The following is a 14,284-nucleotide window of genomic DNA, read 5'->3' on the forward strand; positions in this document are numbered from 1 at the left end:
CGATCGAGTGGATCGGAGTGAGGAGGAGGGATTGGGGATTTTCTTGCGGGGACGGAGGAGCGAGAGAGCACCTGACCCTGACCAGGAGACGGACAAGCTCCGGGGCTCGGGGAGGAAATACTGGGGAACCCGGGGTGCCCCACGGCAAAGATGGCGGGTCGGGGTGGAGTCCCCCCTCCTTTTCCCTTTTTTTTTTTTGCCCCTTCTATAAAAAAGGGACTTACTTTATTTTAGAATTCCACAATGAGACACTGAATTTTCTAGCAATTATACTACTCCGATCCGAAATAAGAAAGAACCCTCAAATTATTTTGAGAACCCGTCGACGACGAGGTGGCTATGGTGACTTCGTAAATTTCAAGATGATATATCGGCTCGGTCTTTCGGAGATGATCATAGGGGCAGAGTGTTCGTGTGTGCGTTCATAGGGATGAGTGTATGCGTGCGTTTATGAGTGCTTGCGTCTGTACTGTTTAAAAAAAAAACTCTCTTTCCCAAAGCCAACAAACCTCAACTAGCAGCACATCTCTTTCACCTTCCTCCCATTTTTAGTTTGGGGATGTGTCTACTCCTACATGCCGTCATCAAAAGGAATTCTTCCAATGGCCACACATTTTGATTTGGTAGTTTCATCGGATGATTTACATTCGAGCTCGCGGAACCACCTTACTGTTGTTGTTGAGTTACACGTTTCTGCTTCCGTCGATGTAGGATTTTCGGTCCTCCGATGAGCCGGATCGACGGTTTCTAATATAATGGTAGACTTTTTATCCGATGAGGGTGCCTATGACCTCCTCATGCACGGGCCTGACAAGGATGGCCTTGTTGCTCTCATTTGGTAGCTAGATGGCTTCTTCTCACTCTCTTCTTCACTACAAAGTTCTCCATAATCTTCGTGGAGTTCTATCCGATGCAATCTTCTTTTGCGGTGTGTTTTGTTGGGAGACGATGAATTGTGGGTTTATAATCAGATTATTCATTGAAAGTAATTGAGTGTTTGTTGTACTTTATTATGCATGATTGTTATTGCTTTGTATTTCTCTCCGATCTATTCGTTTGGCTCGGCCAACTAGATTGATTTATCTTCAAACGGAAATGTGCTTTGTAATGGGTTCAATCTTCCGGTGTCCTCGCCTCATGACAGAGGGGGTAGCGAGGAAGTTTGTATTGTTGCCGCTAAGGGTAAAACGACGAGGTTTATTCATATTGCTTGAATTTGTTCTGTCCATATTATGTCATCTTGCTTCATGCATTGCTCTGTTTGTTATGAACGTAATATCATAGATGCATGCTAGATAGCGTCGATTGGTGGAGTAATAATATTAGATGCAAAATCATTTCGGTTTACTTGTCACGGACGTAATGTCTATATACATGATCATTACCATGAATAACATCATAACTATGTGCTTTTATATCAATCGTCCAACAGTAATTTGTTCACCCACTTCAAAAGAGAAAACTCTAGTAAAATCTATGGCACCGGTAATACTTTTATCATATTACAAAAACAAAAAAAATACCTTGACGCGATTTATTTACTTTTATTTTGTTTTGTAATTTATATATCTATTACTACCAGATTTGATCCTTACAAGTAACGAGTTCAAGGGGATTGACAACCCTCTTACCCGTGTTGGGTGCAAGTATTTGCTCTTATGTGTGCAGATGTTCTTCACTAGGCTTGGTGTGATTCTTCTATTGGTTTGATAATCTTGATTCTCACTGAGGGAAATACTTATCAGCTACTACATTGATTCACCCTTCCTCTTCGGGGAAAATCCCAACGCAACTCACAAATAGCAGTTAGGATGTTTAATCCTCGCAGACGTGGTTGTCGCCCGGGTGGCGGTCTTCTTCTTCGAGTTTGTCTTCCTGGGCCCGATTCTTCTCGAGTTTGTCCATGTGGACATATTCGATAGAGCATGCCAATTATTGTTTGTGTGAAAAAATAATACTCATATTGAACGCCACAATAATAGTTACCCGAACTCAACCTCCTAGCTCTTTATTGACTTATGTATGAAACTTGAAGAAAATTCACTGTTGCCCTATGTTATCCTTAGTCAAATTCGCAGTTGCCTCATCTTTTTCCCGGATAGTCTCTGACATGTCCCACCACTATAACATTTTGCCTCCTTCTATACTTGTCATCAACACTTTGTCATGTGGAGTGAACATCACAGAATATATGACCATGTACTCTCTCAACTTTTGATAATTTCAGACTTTCTGCCACTTTCTTAGATTCTCCATGGTCAACTCTCGTCCATTAACCGACACCGATAGACCCAATCACAAACTTGAACCGACTACTCGTCAACACTGCTTCAGCAACCTCTGCACACTTTGTCTGACCAACAGTGCCTTGTCCTATCGTTGTGCCCCATGCTTACCGTAAGCCTCGTCGCTATCATTGCGTCAAAGCCCCTCCTGTCTTGGTCGAGTCTGCAGGGCCATGGACCCACACCACTCAAACCCTACCACAACCAGTCATCGTCGACCGATGCCGAGTATCAAGTTTCCTTCAGACCACTAGGCCCTATTCCGAACCGCGAGTCTCTCTCTTTACCGGTGAAATAGGCCTCGACTCTCCAGGCTCTTGCGTTGTAGCCTCTCCATCAGTATAGAGTGAATTCGTCCACCAGACTCCAGCTCGACCTTCAACATGACTCTATGTAGCCGCGCCATGCTACCCCATGCTACCTCTTGAGCATGCGTTGGTTTTCCCTTGAAGAGAAAAGGCTGATGCAGCAAAGTAGCGTAAGTATTTCCCTCAGTTTATGAGAATCAAGGTATCAATCCAGTAGGAGGTTACACGCAAGTTGCCTTGTACCTACACAAACAAATAAGAACCTTGCAACCAATGCGATAAAGGGGTTGTCAATCTCTTCACGGCCACTTGCAAAAGTGAGTTCTGATAGAGATAATAAGATAACTATTTTTGGTATTTTTATGATATAGATTGGAAAATAAATATTGCAAAATAAACGGCGGTAGAAATAGCAAATTGATAAGAAAATAATATGATGAAGATAGACCTAGGGGTCATAGGTTTCACTAGTGGCTTCTCTCAAGATAGCATAATTTACGGTGGGTGAACAAATTACTGTCGAGCAATTGATAGAAAAGTGCATAGTTATGAGAATATCTAGGCATGATCATGTATATAGGTATCACGTCCGCGACAAGTAGACCGAGACGATTATGCATCTATTACTATTACCCCACACATCGACCACTATCCAGCATGCATCTAGAGTATTAAGTTCATAAGAACAGAGTAACGCATTAGGCAAGATGACATAATGTAGAGGGATAAACTCAAGCAATATGATATAAACCCCATATTTTTATCCTCGATGGCAACAATACAATACGTGTCTTGCTGCCCCAGCTGTCACTGGGAAAGGACACCGCAAGATTGAACCCAAAGCTAAGCACTTTTCCCATTGCAAGAAAGATCAATCTAGTAGGCCAAACTAAACCGATAATTCGAAGAGACTTGCAAAGATATCAAACCATACATATAAGAATTCAGAGAAGAACCAAATATTGTTCATAGATAATATTGATCATAAACCCACAATTCATCAGATCTCGACAAACACACCGCAAAAAGAATTACATCGAATAGATCTCCAAGAGAATCGAGGAGAACTTTGTATTGAGAACCAAAGATAGAGAATAAGCCATCTAGCTAATAACTATGGACCCGAAGGTCTGTGGTAAATTACTCACACATCATCGAAGAGGCTATGGTGTTGATGTAGAAGTCCTCCTGACCGATTCCCCCTCCGGCGGAGCACCGGAAAAGGCCCCAAGATGGGATCTCACGGGTACAGAAGGTTGCGGCGGTGGAAATAGGGTTTCGTGGTGCTCTCGGATGTTTTCAGGGTATATGATTATATATAGGCGAAATAAGTAGGTCGACAGAGCCATGAGGGGCCCACGAGGGTGGGAGGCGCGCCTATCCCCCCGGGCGTGCCTCCCTACCTCGTGGCTGCCTCGTTGCTTCCTTGACGTCCACTCCAAGTCTCCTGAATTGCGTTTGTTTCAAAAATAACTCTTCCGAAGGTTTCATTCCGTTTGTATTTCGTTTGATTTTTTTTCTGCGAAAACACTAAAATAAGCAAAAAAAAACAATTTGCACTGGGCATTTGGTTAATAGGTTAGTCCCAAAAATAATATAAAAATACATAATAAAGCCCATTAAACATCCAAAACAGATAATATAATAGCATGGGACAATAAAAATTTATAACATTGGAGACATATCACCCCACGCCCCGCTACTTCACGCTCTCAGGTGTACACTACCTTGAATCAACCATGCGCCATAGTCTTGTCGAAGCCACACAAGCCCCCAGACCCGCACCACGTGTTTCCACGCCTAGAAGTCGGCCACCATCAGTATCATGCTCCTATGTCGTCGTTGCTAAAATCACTGCCATCTTCTTCTTGACCAACATCCATATCGATCCATCAGACTATCCAGTCCGGCCCAGGCAAAATTATCTGACTGCAGCATGCTCCGCCGCACATCATGCCTGCCCCAGACATCTCCGTGTCTTCCTTGACGCCATGTGCATGCATGATCCCGTCGCGATGTGCTCTAGACTCCTCCAAACCTTGTACACACGTCTCCATCACGTCACGCACACCACAAACCCTCACGCTACATATTCATACACAACCATGAACAAAGAACTAAAGCCACACTCCACCATATAATCCTTCCCGTGTGCACATGAAATTTCTCAGCCCGAGCTCAAATGAGCTCGGTGAACAGTAAAATCCAAAATAATTGAAAAAAAATCTGAATTGTTTTTGTACAAACATTGACAAAACTTTTACGTTCTCACAAAATTTCATCTTGAAATCATGTTTTTGAAAGTCGTGGCAAAAAAATATCGATGCTCCAAACGTGTTATTTTTTAAAGCATTTTGGAGTGTTGACTTTGTTTTTTTTCCACAAATTCCACAAATATCTTTTCAAGCTAAAATTTTGCAAGCATGTAAAACTTTGGTCAATGTTTGCATAAAAAAATTCAGATTTGTTTGATTTTTTTCCATTTTTTTGGATTTTACTGTTTATCAATGAGCTCGGGAGCAGAAGATGGCTTTTGTTCGCGTGTGCACTTCACCGTTAAGATAACTCCACCACCACGTGCTAGGTTGTAGGTCAATTAGCCTTTTCTATCTTTTCTCTGATGGATAGCACCGGTCCTCTCTGCCACACATGCATGGCTCCAAACAATGGAGCTCCATTGGGGTCCACCACGCAGGAGAGACTCTAGGGCGGCGGGTGGCGATTGCATGGCGATCGCCTTCCACTGCTAGGGTTAGGGTTTCGAGCTGCGAGGGTGAGGGTGGATACGGTGGTTCTCGAGGGAGGCGACTGCGCGGCCCTTACGACCGACCGGTGTTTCTTCTTCTGCGCTGCTGGTTGCGCGGATGGCTGCTGGTTGCGCGGATGGCTGCTGGTTGCGCGGATGGCAGAGAAGGTTGTGGAGAAGATGTCTAGGGTTTCGGGGCATACGGGCTCAACTTCTAAGGAGGCGGCGGCGGCGGCTACCCCGATGGTGCAAAACAGCGTAAGGGCATCGATTGACGATGCAAACAAGAAGAAATCCTCAGGCCAATCTGGCCACGCTGCTGGTATGGGGACGACTCAAAGGGGAAACGCGACTGATAGGCAGGGGGATGCAGGGGCACTGGCCTCGGGCATGAAGAAAACCCTAGCTACAGATGACACCGGGTCGACAACACCGCATCGCAAATCAGATGGTTCGGCTAGCCGGATCTCTTCAAAATCCCCAGAGGAGTGCAAAACCCCAGACCCTACATCGAGCCTTTCAGCGAGGCTGGGAGGTATGGTGCTTTTGGACAAGGAGGCACAGGGCTTTGTGTTCGACGAACCAGAGAAGGTGAGCGCCAGGAATTTTCGCTGGTCAGCAGTGGGGAAGGTGTGCTCGGCGAGGCCGATGATCATGAGCGCTGTTGAACGAGCAATGCAAAGGGCATGGGGGTTACACAAGGTAGCCAAGTTTATGGATCTGGGCTCTAATATCTTTGAGGTACACTTTGGGAGTGAGGGAGATTGGAAACATGCTATGTTCAATGGACCGTGGCAATATGATTTCAGTGTACTGATCTTGAAGGAGTATGAGGGCAAGACTAGACCGTCAGAGATGTTGTTCGATAAAACCGATGTTTGGGTTCGGGTGGATGATCTACCACTAGATAAGAGGACGAAATCATTTGATAGAGCCCTAGGGAATTGGCTGGGGGAGATAGTAAGGGTGGACACTAACAAAGATGGCATTGCAAGGGGACAGTTTCTTCGAGTCAGAGCCAAGATAAATGTCTATGAACCACTTGTGAGGGGTTTTAACCTCAAAACATCTAGAGAGGATAAGCTGGGTACCTGGTTTGACTTTTATTATGAGAAGGTGCCTCATTTCTGTTTTGAGTGTGGGCCGATGGTTCATGCAGGAGGGGTGTGCGTCGCTCCAGTGGACTCGGCCGAACAGTGGGGCGGCTGGCTTAGGGCGTCGCCAGGAAGGGCGAGTGGAGCAAAAGGTGGATCCCATGGACCGGCTGGGAGCAGTAACAGCTGGAATAGTAGGCGCACGGGCGACAGCGACCCAAGGCTCCAAGGCAAGGCTGACAGAGCAGATGCTCCCACGAAACGTAACCTGCAAGAGGAGTTTTCTAGATCAGATGCCGCACGCACTGGCGGTGGCGCAAAAGCTGAGAGAGGAGAAGTTACGAGCCCTTTGAAGGAGAAAGATAAGGTGTCAAGAAAGGAGGGACATGATCTCAGGCAAGACTTAGAGAAAATAAAGGAGTGGGATCTGCGGCATAAGCTAGAAGAGCAACAACGTTATACAAACAGCTCATGGGAGAGGCAGGAGGAAAGAAGGGGCGATCAGGGTGGGAGTCAGTTTTATATGCATAAGGGATTTCTTAGGAGAAATGATGGAAACAATGAGAGGGAGGGGTATGGGGACAAGGAGGGAAGAAGAAGATGACATTTTGTTAGAAGACCCAGAAAGGAGTACAGGCCGGTGCAGCAAAGTTATCATTCATCAAGGTTTGAACAGGAAGGAAGGAAGAGAGGGCCTAGGCAGTATTGGGTAGCAAAACATGATCCTGATAAGCAAATGTCAAATGATGAATTCATCAGAGATACTAGAAGGAAGACGTCCAATGTGTTTGATCGGCTCTCGGAGAACAATGATTCATCGGCGGACCCCGATGAGGGGGGCCGCCGGTCGCAATGAATTTCTTGGCCTGGAACTGTCGAGGATTGGGGTTGGACTCGACGGTAGGCGAACTCAGGGACCTGATACGGTCATACAACCCAGCGATGGTTTTTCTTTCTGAAACAAAAAAGAAAGCGAGGGCGATGGAAAAGCTTAAGTGGAGTTTGGGTTTTAGAAGCAGAGTTGCGGTTGATTGCCAAGGTTTGAGCGGAGGGCTAGCTCTTTGGTGGAGAGATAATGTGCAGGTTAACATTAGGCCATGGTGCCAATATTTCATCGATGCGGAAATGGTTTGGGAGGGAAAGACCTATAGATTCACTGGTTTCTATGGGGAACCCAAGACAGACTTGCGCAAAAAATCATGGGACGCAATCAGGTTCCTTAAAGCACAAGATGATCTTCCTTGGATTTGTGTAGGGGACTACAACGAAGCCCTTTTCCAATCAGACCAACTTGGGGGTAATCTGCGACCCTTTGCTCAGATGGAGGATTTTCGGGACTGTCTAGCGGATTGTGGACTCTCAGATTTGGGCTTCTCGGGCTATCCCTTCACATGGGATAACAAGCGAGATGGGACAGAGAACGTCAAGGTGAGACTGGACAGGGCGACGTGCACGGACAAATTTTTGGAGCTGTTTCCTGAAACGCACGTGGAACACCTAGTCACGGAGGAATCAGATCACCAAGCTATACTGGTAAGAGCGCTGGAGACGGCTCCACGCGTGACAAACCGGGGTCCGAGGCCTTTCCAGTTTGAAGAGGCTTGGACAAGGCACGAGCAGTATGAGGAGATGGTCAGAAATGCTTGGTCACTAGCTGGTACAGACGCAAACTCCGTGACGGCAGCCTGGGATAAGTTGAGTAGGATGTCTGGAAGCATGCAATGTTGGGCGCGTGAAGTTTTTGGGTCCATCCGGCGCCAAATCGCCAAGCTCAAGATGCAACTTGCTGAAGCCCGCAGCAGGGCCGATGCATCCGAGAACTCACTGGAGGTCCGGGACATAGAGAGCCAACTGCGAGAGATATATGCGCGGGAGGAGCTGTTGTATCGTCAGCGATCGCGTGTGGACTGGCTAAGGGCGGGGGATCAAAACACCAAATATTTTCAGAATCGGGCAACACATCGAAAGAGGAAAAACACTATCCGGGCTTTGAGGAGGGAAGATGGCTCGAGATGCATGGTGGAAGAGGAGATGAGGGAGATGGCAGCCTGCTTTTATGAAGTTTTGTTCACCTCGGAGGGCTCGGTGGATGATCATGAGCTACTTCAAAACATCGATATGCTAGTCTCGGACGACATGAACGCCAAGCTAACGACAGACATCTTGGATGAGGAGATAGAAACTGCTCTGTTTCAAATGGGGCCAACGAAAGTGCCAGGCCCGGATGGCTTACCAGCTCTCTTCTACCAAAGGCACTGGTCCTTGGTAAAAAGAGATGTATGCACGGCAGTTCGAGACTTTTTGCGGGGGGCGTTGACACCAACTGAGTTCAATGATACGATCATTGTCATGATATCGAAAGTTAACTCACCGGAGTTACTTTCGCAGTTCCGCCCAATTAGCCTTTGCAACGTTTTGTATAAGATAGCTACTAAGGTTTTGGCAAACAGGTTGAAGGGTATCCTTCCTCTCTTAATCTCTGAAGAACAAAGTGCATTTGTCCCCGGGCGGATGATCACGGATAATGTACTTGTGGCGTATGAGTGTGTACATGCTATCAGAAATAGGAAGAGGAAGAAGAGTCTCTATGCGATTAAGCTGGATATGATGAAAGCATATGACCGAGTGGAATGGATTTTTCTGGAAAAGATTATGACACATTTTGGCTTTCATCCGCAGTGGGTCTCCATGATCATGAGATGTGTCACCTCGGCGCGGTTTTCTGTTAAATTGAATGTTGCACTGTCCAGGAGTTTTTTACCTTCTCGGGGCCTAAGACAGGGAGACCCCTTATCTCCATATTTGTTTCTCTTCTGTGTTGAAGGGTTCTTAGCGCTGCTCAAGAAAGCCCAGAATGATAAAAAGCTAGCGGGAGTGAAGTTTGGGAGCACTGGCCCCCATATAACTCACCTTCTTTTTGCAGATGACAGTATTGTCTTTCTGGAAGGGACGAGGGAGAACATGGAGATGCTAAAACAGATTCTTGTGAAGTATGAAAAAGCGTCCGGCCAAAAGGTAAATTTGCAGAAGTCCTCTATCTTTTTTGGAAAGGGCAGCCAAGATGTAATGAAGGAGCAAATGAAGCAAATAGTGGGCATTCAGTCTGAAGCTTTGAGTGAACGATACTTGGGACTACCAACACTGGTTGGTAGGTCCAAGGAGGGGACGTTCAAACACGTCACGGAGTGCGCTAAAGGGAAAGTGTGCGGATGGAAGGGCCAAGGTTTATCCAAAGCAGCAAGGGAAGTTCTTGTTAAATCTGTGTTGCAAGCGACGCCGACCTATACCATGAGTTGTTTTCACCTCTCAAAGAAGATGTGCCGGAACCTGACTTCAATCTCGTCTAAATTCTGGTGGGGTGCAATGAATGGTGAGAGAAAGGTCCATTGGATCGCTGGGCAAAAGATGTGTGCGAGCAAGAGGGCTGGAGGCATGGGCTTTCGTGACCCGGAGGCTTTCAACCGAGCGTTGTTAGCGAAACAAGCATGGCGAATTCTTCAAGTTCCTAACTCTCTTTGTGCCAGAGTGCTTAAAGCTCGATATTTTAAGGATGAGTCAATATTGTCAGCATCCTGCCCGGCTTCTGGGTCTTTCACCTTTCGGAGTATATTGCATGGCCGAGATTTGCTAAGGGAGGGGTTGATCTGGAGAATAGGGTCGGGCACAAATATCAACATCCACCATGATGCATGGATCCCTCGCAATGGGAGCACAAAACCTCTCGGTCAGGTGTATATCCAGGGTATAACCAAAGTGTCTCACTTGATGAACCCTGATGGTAGATCCTGGAATGAGGAGTTGGTCGATCAGATGTTTATCGTTGCTGACGCTATCGATGTGAAACAGATTGCCATTGGTGGCCTGGCGATGGACGATCTTCTTGCATGGAATTTTACACGGGATGGTGTCTTCACAGTGAGGTCAGCGTACCACTTTCGGATGTCTCTAAACAGGGCACGATCCGGACAGCCGGAGCCTTCTAGTTCAGCGGCTATGCACAAAGGATACCTGTCGTTATGGGATACAAATGCGCCGGGTAAGGTCAAGATTCATATGTGGCGCATGATTCACAACGGTCTTGCGGTGGGAGCTGAACTTCACCGTCGTCGGATTAAGCCAGGAGTTTTTTGTGTTGTGTGCGCCCGGGAAGAGACGATGATGCATAGGTTTTGGGGCTGCCAACACTCCATCATGTTCTGGGACAAGTTGAGGAAGCAGGTGCGGCTGTCCCTGGATGCACCACCAAGCCACCTTCATTCTCAGCGCGGCCTTGCTTCCTGGTTACTTGACTGGTTCGCTCGAGCGTCCGGGGATGAGAAGGAGTTCATGCTCCAGGCTGCTTACAATCTTTGGCTGGCAAGAAACGACACGAGAGACGGGAGGAAGATAGCTCCACCCCATGAAATAATAGCGACAGTGCTGGTACAAGTAGCTGACTGGAACACAACTCATGAGACAAAGGCGCCACGACCGGAGCCAAAATCTATCCAGAAGTGGGAACCCCCGGCTGATGGATGGATTAAGATCAACTCCGACGGCACAATCTCTAGGCATGGAGAGAAAGGAGGTGGCGGTGCAGTTCTTCGCGATCATCAGGGGCGTTTCGAGCGGGACTATGCCAGTTTTTTCCTCACAGCAATGATCCGGAGATGGTGGAGGTTTTGGCATGCAGGCAAGCCGTTCAAGTGGCAAATGCCCTAAACTTTCCGCGGGTGCATGTCGAGCTTGATTGCTTGGCACTGGTCAAGATGCTCAACTCACCGCAAAGGAATTTGTCTGCTGCAGGCCCATGGGTAGAGGAGATAAAAGCGATGCTTAGGTCAAGAGAGGAGTCCAGGGTTTCTTGGGTTCATCGGTCCGGGAATGTTGCCGCTCACAAGTTAGCAAAAGTAGGGGTAGGGGAGAACCGTTCTGAGATTTGGGCGAATTCGCCACCAGATTTTATCTTAGATGTAATTTCAGATGACATTCCGAGTTTTGGTTAAATAAAGCGGCATGATTTCCCCCTAAAAAAACAAAACAACAGAGCTCCTTTTTTTTGAGGCAAAAATAACGGAGCTCCTATTCGGGGCGTTAAGCGTCAGGGAAGCGTCCAGGCACCCACACGCCATCGCTTGTGGGCTGCCCAATGTATGTCGAGCACTCGGTCGCATTTTAGCATGTCAACCGTTGACTTGTGAAAAAACTAAAAAAATCACAAAAAATGAAAAAATTGTGAATTCAAAAATGTTCATGGATTTTGGAAAAAGTTCACAAATTTGAAAAAAAAATCATTGAATTTTGCAAAAGAAATCGATTTGGGAAAAGAATATCGAATTTGCAAAAAAAAAACAATTTGAAAAAACTTCATTGAATTTGAAAAAAAGTTCATCGAATTTTAAAAAATTACTAAATTTGGAAAAAATTAATTGATTTTTTAAAAAGCTTATCAATTTTGCAAAAAAGAAATTCATCGATTTGAAGAAAAAGTTTACGATTAAAAAATAGTTCATCGAACCAGAAAAGGGAAAAAAGAAAAAAGAAAATTGAACATAAATATTATTAATTTACAGAACTTAGTAAGTTCATCATAGATATGCATGTTGTATGGCTAGTATGCACCTCCATATTTACATATTAGTATGAGATTAGCATACTGTTAGTGATATCATCAAGATTTATTTCTGAATTAATTTAATCAGAAAAATATTAATTTACCGAAGCACTTGGTATAGCTATTGCGAAAGATTTTATACTGGACCTTGTAAACCGACCTGGTAGTGTAGGCTATCCATGAGAGAGACCATCGGTCGGAACCACCTCATGAATGGCATATCACAAAGACTCAAGAGCAGGATGAAGGTGTTGCATTGTCAAAAAGAAGAAGAAAAAAGAAGAATGAACTCGTGTTAGGCATTTGTGTCCGAGAGAGCTTCACGGACAGAAATGCAAGCGTAGATGGCAGGAGCGAGAAAAACGTGCACCGACCATGACCCAGATGGACCGGCAGGGGGGAAAGATGATGATCATGCCGGCCAGCATCAATATGTGTTCGAAAGAGCTTATGTAGCTAGCGGGCAAAGACCATACAAGAAACATAGGCTTACAAGCCGATATAAGATGGATAGACCGTCCAATCCAAAGATAGAACTAGCAGCTAAGCTATATATATGATGACTAGTACAATCCTCATGACAAGCTAGTCTTGTTGGCACTAACATAAGCCACTCCCTCCGTCCCATAATATAAAAACATTAATATAAAAGCAATTTTGACACTAGTAAGTATGCTGTAGGAGAGGAAAGGTGTATTCAACTAGTAACTTTGTTCCACCAGTCCGCGACAGACTTTTTTGGTGGAACAAACACGAGCAAGCCGATGCCAACTCCAGTCAAAAGGCCATTCGTACATGCCCCCAAAAACTTGTAGTAAGTATTGCGTCTTTCGTGGCGTCGACAAAAACGCCTGCAAAACAATACAATACAAAAACAATATATACGGATGAGATGGAATATAGTACAACTTTGATGAATTGGATTTGTAGTAGCTTAACGAAAGACGTTTCTGTAGCTTAGTCTTAGTATTATCTATTTGGATTGTACTAAGATTAGGCTGCAAAAACGTCCAATACAAGTACTCCCTCCGTTCCAAAATCTTTGTCTTAGATTCGCCTAGATACATCCGTATTTAGACGAATCTAAGACAAGAATGGGACGGAGGGAGTACATGACAAGAGACAATATGCGAAATAATAATAATCAAATGAGACAAGATAGATAGTTACCAGATTGGGTCTTGGGGTCTAGGGTTGATTTGGGAGGAGAGGCGCTGCATGAGAAGCATGTACTCGCGACTCATCCTGCGCGGGACATCGTAGGTGGTAACCATGCCATGCACCTTGTCGAACAGCTCCTCTTTGGCCTTGTCGATCTCCGCCACGCGGGCCGCGGCGTCCCTCATCTCCTCCGGGCTGCAGGGCTTGGTGTGGGCGAGCCGCACCCTTGCCGCCGCCACGGGCGCTCGCCGGAGCAAAGCGCCACCGCCGAATCTCATCGCCGCCGCCATCGACTTCTTCACTTGATGCCTGATGATCCTCTCGATCGATTCTACTCCAGTATATATCAGATCAGAGGGAGGCGCCTTCGTTTCCGTCTCCAACACGAAAGCAAGAAGGGGATCTCAATCTGGAGATCGATTAGGGGAGCTCTTTTTCCTTTTCCTTTTTTTTTAGTCTACACGAACACAAAGCTCTTTTTCCCTTGCTCGCTCGCCCCAGGTATATACTCCAGCACAAGGCCCAGCCCACGTACACAGTCCACTTCGGCAGTTTTCAGGGACCTCCTAGTCAGCGCTTCAGGCGCCAGATGAGCCAACTGGCGCTCACTGCGGCACGCCAGTGGGCCGGCCCAGGAACAGCAGCGCAAAAAGTAATAGCGCGAGAAAAATATCAAACAATTGGCTGCCGGCTGCCGCATGGAATCAAACCGGAGACATTCAGATCAGAGCGCGCTCGGCTGACCACTTGTGGCACAACGACCATTTGTCAAAAATGATGCGCGTACATATAATGAACACAATAGTTGCCGTGCTATTTAGGAAAACTTGATTTCTTTTCAAGCATAAACCTGAACAAAACTTCAATGTCCACAGATTTAAAAAATATCCCGAATTAGAAAAAAAGTTCACGTATTCAAAAAAGTAGACGGATTCAAAAAAGTTCATGAAATTGAAAAAAGTTCATCAAATTTGAAAAGGAGTTCACTAAATTTAAAAAAAGTTCATGGAATTTCCAAAAAGTTCACCAACCTTTCAATAAAAGTTCATCATTTTTTTTGAAAACCAATAGATTTTGAAAAAAGTTCATAGATTTTG

At 45.7% G+C, this 14,284-nt stretch overlaps 1 protein-coding gene across 1 annotated transcript; it reads right to left on the bottom strand.

The window, feature by feature from the left end:
- Positions 1-12,499: 12,499 nt before the first annotated feature.
- Positions 12,500-13,644, bottom strand: LOC123101919 (uncharacterized). The gene is made up of 2 exons (XM_044523164.1): positions 13,197-13,644; positions 12,500-12,877 (listed from the first exon to the last, which is right to left on the bottom strand). The coding sequence occupies exons 1-2, from the start codon at positions 13,475-13,477 to the stop codon at positions 12,724-12,726; spliced, it is 435 nt and encodes a 144-aa protein (XP_044379099.1). The 5' UTR covers positions 13,478-13,644; the 3' UTR covers positions 12,500-12,723.
- Between the last annotated feature and the right edge of the window lie 640 nt (positions 13,645-14,284).

The sequence above is a fragment of the Triticum aestivum genome, chromosome 1B (assembly GCF_018294505.1).
Source record: "Triticum aestivum cultivar Chinese Spring chromosome 1B, IWGSC CS RefSeq v2.1, whole genome shotgun sequence".
Lineage (NCBI taxonomy): Eukaryota > Viridiplantae > Streptophyta > Magnoliopsida > Poales > Poaceae > Triticum > Triticum aestivum.